The 7140-nt window shown below is 37.2% G+C and overlaps 2 protein-coding genes across 2 annotated transcripts in view; one reads left to right on the top strand and one right to left on the bottom strand.

The window, feature by feature from the left end:
* LOC104781365 (patatin-like protein 7) lies at window positions 459-2755 on the top strand. Its single transcript, XM_010506025.2, has 2 exons — window positions 459-1984; window positions 2167-2755. Exons 1-2 carry the CDS (start codon window positions 845-847, stop codon window positions 2479-2481), a joined length of 1455 nt encoding a protein of 484 aa, XP_010504327.1. The 5' UTR covers window positions 459-844; the 3' UTR covers window positions 2482-2755.
* The window catches only part of LOC104781364 (probable cysteine protease RD19D), a 2163-nt gene continuing 1378 nt past the window's right edge, over window positions 6356-7140 (bottom strand). The window contains exons 3-4 of the mRNA XM_010506024.2: window positions 6924-7140; window positions 6356-6816 (exon numbers count right to left, since the gene is read on the bottom strand). Coding sequence (XP_010504326.1) covers window positions 6542-6816; window positions 6924-7140 — 492 coding nt within the window. The 3' untranslated portion in view covers window positions 6356-6541. The remainder of the gene's footprint in view (window positions 6817-6923) is intronic.

Raw genomic sequence — 7140 nt, 5'->3', positions numbered from 1 at the left:
CAGAGAGGCTATGTTACTTGCAAATGTTACCTTTCTTTTCCAAAATATTAAGTAACGTCGTCTCTCAAGTTTATTAAAATTAAACTACTACTATATACATACACTGACTACCATAGAGATGTTCTCTTGCTCTAGAGTTTTTTTTATTTTTATTTTTTGTATACAGAAGAAACAAATGCCTTTTGAAGTCTTATATGGAAAATTCAATGGCAAAAAAAAGTTAGTATAATTAGAGGAAATATACTCATTATAGAAAGATATTTTTTTCAGCATGTAATCAAACATAATTATAATTATTCAAAGTAAAAAAAAAAAAAAACAAAACAAAAAAAGAAAGTGAATGCAACTACAAGTCTCTGTGTTGTATGTATATGTAATTATGTATGTATGTAATGCAAAATAGAAAAAACGATCCCAAATAGATAATTAGTTAATTAATAGGAGTAGCTCTCGTTCCTCTTATTGATTAGTACTTTAAATAGTCCGTGTTTTGTCTGCCTTTTCTCCTTTCTCCTTTCTCTTCAATCTGATGGGTTTGGTGGTGGGGAGGTTTTAATAAGTAAAGCGTGCGCTATATATATATATAACAAAACAACAGACATCCTCTGTGATAACTCCTGTGTTCTTCATTCTTCTTTCTTCTACTTTTTTTTTTTTTTGAATTTTTGAGGTGAGAGGGAAGAAGAAGAAAGTTACCATACTCTTTTAATTTTTTTTTTTAACCAAAAAAAAAAAAAAAGTCCAAGACTTGTGTGGGGTTTGGTCTGAAGTCTCTTGTTGTTGTTGGTGTTCATATATGTCTTAAATTGTGGGTAAGGAAGTATTGATTTATCTATCAATCATCATGCATAGAGTACGCAATAAACCCACCGCCACTGCTTCCGTTAAGCATTTAATCAAACAGAGAGGCGGAGCTACTACTACGGAGGCTTCTAAGTCGGCGGCGAATGATGATATTATGCAGGAGGAGGAGGAGGAGGAACCTAGCATCGATACAGACAAACTCAGCTACGAGATTTTCTCCATTCTTGAGAGCAAGTTTCTTTTCGGGTACAGCGACGAGCCCAAAACCAAACCCGAACCCGCTAATTCGGCTGGGTCGGTCAAGAACCAGAGAGGTAAAATATGTATCCTGAGCATCGACGGGGGTGGGATGAGAGGGATTTTGCCCGGCAAGGCTTTGGCTTACCTTGAGCACGCTCTGAAATCGAAATCGGGTGACCCGAATGCTCGGATCGCCGATTACTTTGATGTAGCCGCCGGGTCCGGTATTGGTGGGATTTACACAGCGATGCTCTTCGGGTCAAGAGACGGTTACCGTCCCATCTTCACAGCCGATGACACGTGGCAGTTCCTCACCAAAAACGCCAAGGGTCTTTACGGACGAGGACGAGGACGAGGGGGGATCTTGAAACGGGTCATGATGAGAACCACCGGGTCGGCCAAGTTGAACAAAGTGATGAAGGAGTCTTTCGCGGAGCTCAGCTTAAAGGACACGCTTAAGCCCGTGCTTATACCTTGCTACGACCTCAAAAGCTCTGCGCCGTTTCTCTTCTCACGCGCCGACGCACTTGAGACGGACGGCTTTGACTTTAGGCTCTGGGAGGTTTGTAGAGCTACTTGCGCTGAGCCGGGTGTTTTTGACCCGTTGGTGATGAAGTCCGTTGATGGTCGCACCGAGTGCGTGGCCGTTGGTGGAGGATTAGCCATGAGCAACCCCACGGCCGCTGCAATCACGCACGTGCTCCACAACAAGCAGGAGTTTCCCTTTGTGCGAGGAGTTGAGGATCTGCTTGTGCTCTCTCTTGGCATGGGTCAGTTGCTTCACGTTAGCTATGAATACGACCGGGTTATCAAGTGGACGGCTAAGCACTGGGCTCGCCCCGCGGCTCTTATTTCTAATGACGCTGCTGCTGACACCGTTGATCAAGCTGTGGCCATGGCTTTTGGTCACTGCCGCAGTAGTAACTATGTTCGCATTCAGGTATTGTAAAAATGCTCATTACTTGTGATCCAATTTGACCTAGTAGGAATGTTGTTGGATGATATGTTGTTTGTCTCAAATGAAACTTTCAAGTTGGATTATGTAATGTACGTACTTGTAGGTGTTTTTTCACAAATAATTTTATGTTTTGTATAGTTATGAATTGATGGGTTTTGTTGCAGGCGAATGGGTCGAGCTTTGGACCTTGTAGTCCAAACATAGACACCGACCCTAGTGGGAGCAATGTGAATATGCTGGTGGGAGTAGCGGAGGAGATGCTGAAGCAAAAGAATGTAGAATCGGTTTTGTTTGGAGGTAAAAGAATCGATGAACAAAGCAATTTCGAGAAGCTAGACTGGTTAGCCGGGGAGCTTGTTCTCGAGCATCAAAGGAGAAACTGCAGAATCGCTCCAACCGTAGCTTTCAAGCAATCCGTCCATAGGGCGGATCAGAAGACAAGGGACAATGATATTGGTGTGACCGCAAGAGAAAGATGAAATAAGAAAATAATGGTTTCTTTTAGATAATTTAATTTTCTTAGGATAAGGTAATATTTCTTTCTGCTCAGGTTATGATTTGTTGTATAGATTTGTGTTTGAGTTTGAGTTTCCGAGACATGATGAGAAAAGGGGAAACACCTATCATCATCTTGCAAAAAAGAGCTCAAGCTCCTTAATTCATGCTGCCGAAAAAAATTATAAAAACATGATTCCTGTAATTTCGGTTTGTCTTTGTTTTCCTATATAATCATCATGATTTCTTCTTTGATGACATTTCCACTAGCTCGAGATAAGTTATTTAACCAGCTTTATGCAACCCAAAATGAATCTTAAAGTACATGTTTTCTTTGCCTTGTGCTTATGTGGAAAGAAGCGAGTTGGTGGGACACTTGGAATCTTAAGAGAACAGTTTAGATTTTAACTTTTGTCTTGCTATTAGTCCTCTCTAGCGATTCGGGTTTAAGCAGCCTTTTGTCTTCAGGTTTGAAGGTTTGCCTCGCGAACCGTTTGTTTTTGCCAACAACGATGAAGACTCGAGTTATTTTGGAGCTAATGCATTTTCGTAAATCTCCAAGCTTCACGGTTTAGAATTAATGTCTTTTTTTTTCAACTTTTTGGTGGTTGTATAATTTTGTTTATTTCTTATTCATAAGTCTTTTAATCGTAGTTTTTGGTATTTATGCTTTCTTTGATTCCTCTACGTTTATTGTGGCAACTTTAAAATTGTATATATACCTAACATTGGTATCAAAAAAAGTTTTGTGGAATTTAACAAAAACACTTAATTGATAAAATCTAGGGAATGAACCACGGGAACATTCACATTTCCACTAGTCCGCCAATTCACGAGTTACTACTTATTACTACTAATCAAATCTCGTATTAATCGACAGAATCAAGTCATCCAATAAAACACTCTTGAGGTTCGTGATACGACACCATTAATGGCAATAGCCATAAAATCCCACTTTATACCATTAGCAATAGTAGCTTCTCTCATGTTAAGATTTTGTCAGATTCTATTTTAATGTGTGATATAACAACGCAATCAAAATCTCTATTGCGATTAATTGATTTAATTTTCATGTGGGTTCCAAAGATGTGAAACTTGGGAAAGCCTAATGAATAGAACGTATCATGTGATCACATCGTTGGGATGCTTTCCAAAAACGAAAAAAAAAAAAAAACTCATTATCTTGGTTTATTATTTAATTTGGTTAGGAATTTGATTAAATTCCAAAAAGAAAACAAATGTTGTCGTTTGGTTCTTGCGCGTGTGCGTGCGTCGAGGGAGGGACGGTGCGGAGAACGTCACATATATCTGTGAGTAACCCCACGTCTTTGATTGTCGGTTCGGTCTCATCCACCGACAGTCTCAGAAAAAACATTTTCATTACAAAACTATATACAGTGCATTGTTTTATTATTAGAATTTGAGATCTTTTTTCATTCCTATCAATTATGCGTCGGTCCAAATATGTCTAGTAGCAAATTTCATCTTTAGTTTGGTTGCTTCTTTCTTTTACGTGACGTCGATTTTCATATGTACAATAATTCGATGGTTAGCTCATCCATAGTTTCAGTTTACCACAAAGATTGGGTTCGAGTTGACTTCGGTTCGAGTTCGGGTTACTTTGGTTTGAAAGAAACGTATCAAAGTCAAACCAGAATTATTTTGGTTTTAGTGTACGAAATGCGGCTTTTAATTTTGTTTAGTTTAATAAGAAGTCATGATCATATGCTATAGTGTTGTATATCTGATGTATGGATTGTTATAGTTTGTCGTTTATTTTTTATTTTCATATAAAATTTTGAAAGCTTACGAAAATATTATATGGTTGGTTTGGTTTGGTCAGCCAAGGGTTTGGTTTGGTTTGGTTTGGTTAGATTGTTTAAGCTTAGTTTGATGCATGCTTACACCAAATGACACTCAAGTCCATAAACTATTGCATTGGAGACGAGAACAATATTAGTCTTTATCCTTATCGCCAAATACTCAGATTCGTAATTTTTTTATTAAATCATTTTTTCTTTTGGGTGGACAACCATTACACCTAGTTGAACTACCGGCGCATAGGTAGATTAAATGGTTTTGTTTCTATGTTAATCTTTCGAAGGTTACAGAAATTTTACATGTACATATTTTGATGTCGATATTTAAGTTAAACAACGTTTCACTTTTTTAAAATCATATTCTGTATCCGGATTCAAATTTGACCATGTTAACAAATCGCTTTCAAACCGAATATATTAACCGCATAAAGATTGCGAAAATAGTTCAGGTTACTTATAGCACAACTATAAGAAGATATGTTTCCATCCAGTTTGTTAAAAACAATTAAGCATTAAAACAAAATTGAGACACTTTTTTTATTAAAAAAAAAAAAAAGTGGTTAGCTTTTTATGTCTACTTCTTCTAATCGCATCAAAAAGAACGCCGAAAGGGGAACTTTATAACAAAAGTGGGCTTCGAGTTCGCACTGTGTGTTCTTGTTCAATACACTTTTGCTGTCTTTTGAGAGAGGTTGAAAATCTGATATTTCACTAAGAAAAAGGGAAAAAAATGAAAAAAAGAAGAGAAGTTAAAGAAAGAGAGGTTAGTACTTACTACTTAGTAATAGAAGAAAATCTTTTAGTGGGATACTCTTGCCTACCACCGGGTAAGCATCACGGGGCCTACCCTCACGTATACGACAGCAACAACATCAACAAAATATGGTAATCTGACTTTCTTAACCATATTTGTAAATTCTCCTTTTCAGTTATCTAACTATTGTTTAATCAATAGTCAATTGACACATACATGTATTGGAGAAAAAAAAAAAAAAAAAAAAAANCTGATTCCTTTCTTTTTTATTTATTTTTTTCCTAAGTAATAAGTTTGAGGCAGACAACCTAGAGAATATGCATTATTTTCGTATGCCAAAATATGAATTATGTGAGTTTCTCTTCTAATTTTTGTAAGATGTTTTTTTTTAAAACACTATCATATAATTTGATGTTTTTGTATCTTTAATCCAAGAATATAGAAATTTATTTTCAAAGTTTATTATCCCTACAAAATCTACAATTCCATCTCAATGATCTCATTTGTGCCTCGAGGCATTCAAGAAATGGAGAACGTGCTATATATAGAATATAGTTATAGCTGATCGTATATATGAATTTTATCGGATGTCCCAGAAGGGACCTGATCGTATATATGAATATGATTGGGAAAACGATAGTTGTGTCGGTTCCTTGATATGTTAATACCGATAGAAGATACATCCAGAAGTCATACAAGTAGCCCACCCTATTCCCAAAAGTAAGGCCTCACTCAAAGCTCAAGATAGAAGCCCTCGAGCCTCCAATTGGTTTTTTCTTTTTCAAAATGTTTATTACCCTTTTGTTCCCCTAATTTGTATATGATATACTGATAGAATTTAAAAGAGAATGAACATAAATTTATGAGTATATATCAAAAACACACATTCCCGTAAGAATTAAAAGGTAAAAAACCACAACGAAGTATCAAGTACGTAACGTTTCGATATTCTGAACGAGATATGATGTCAAAAATCCAAAACCAAATGAAGTGTTCCGATACGAAAAAGAACATGTAAAACGAAAGATGGGTACGTGAAAACGATTAGGCTATACATGTTTACGGTGATAGGCTGATAGCAACTACCTGTCACCAACTCTTATCTGTTTTGTAGAGCGACAGATTTTGGTGAAAATACTAGTTCACTGACTTCATCATCGTTTGCAATCTCAATGATCTCATTTTTAGTTATAACTTCGCTGATTGCTAATCCACAGTTATTTTCTTCTCATACCAAATTTTATTTCTATCTCACCAAGCTACGATTAATTACGTGCGACTAAATAAGGAACATTCTCAAGAAGAAATGTATAAAGGGAGGATATATCACCCATTGTTACTACAAAGACAGTCAAGACAACGGTCGGGGAATGACACCCATTGTTACTACAAACCCCCTAACTCCACTCCTAAAACATGATCAAACCCTAAAACATAAACCAAGAGAGTGAAAGGAAAGACGAGACCCATCTAGGACGAGACTTGGGTGGCTACCGCAGAGACCATTGAGTTAATCCCACATATATCATGGCCACGACACAGCTTGTAGTACCCATCCTCTCCCCACTTTTTCCCCCATGAGTTCTTGATAATCCAATAGGGTTTATTACTAAGCCGCAAGATCGAAAACCCTTTTGAACCGTACCCAACAAGAAGTACCCCGTGGTTAATCTTTCTCTTGCTGCATATAAGCGGACACGACACTCCTCCTATATACGTCTGCATGAACACCGCGTTTAATCCCACTGTGAAATTAAACACAAAACACAACAACAAAGCGTTATAGATTTTGTTTCCTAGATATTTGGACTTCGAACACACAAATTGTTGATTTTAGTCATATTAATATCACCTGCTAAGGGACCATGTCGAACTAAATTTGCTGCGATTTGATTCTCATCTAGTGGTATAGTGGTGAAGTTCGCTACTTTTACCGCAACCTTCGCAGGATCGAACTTGCACTGGCCTTTTTTACCAGTGTAAGGATAGGATTTTTCCTCTTCTAAGCCTCCTGCTTCCATCAAATACTCGTAGGCATTTGTCATGAGTCCCCCACCACATCCATTGTC

This window comes from Camelina sativa, chromosome 4 (genome assembly GCF_000633955.1).
Source record: "Camelina sativa cultivar DH55 chromosome 4, Cs, whole genome shotgun sequence".
Classification (NCBI taxonomy): domain Eukaryota; kingdom Viridiplantae; phylum Streptophyta; class Magnoliopsida; order Brassicales; family Brassicaceae; genus Camelina; species Camelina sativa.
This window is presented reverse-complemented; position numbering and strand designations above follow the sequence as displayed.

Bases quoted from the DNA above. Each gene is read 5' to 3' on its own strand.
- LOC104781365 (XM_010506025.2), top strand. From the start codon at position 845: ATGCATAGAGTACGCAATAAACCCACCGCCACTGCTTCCGTTAAGCAT. The intron at 1,985-2,166 runs GTATTGTAAAAA...GTTTTGTTGCAG, and splicing joins GTAACTATGTTCGCATTCAG to GCGAATGGGTCGAGCTTTGG.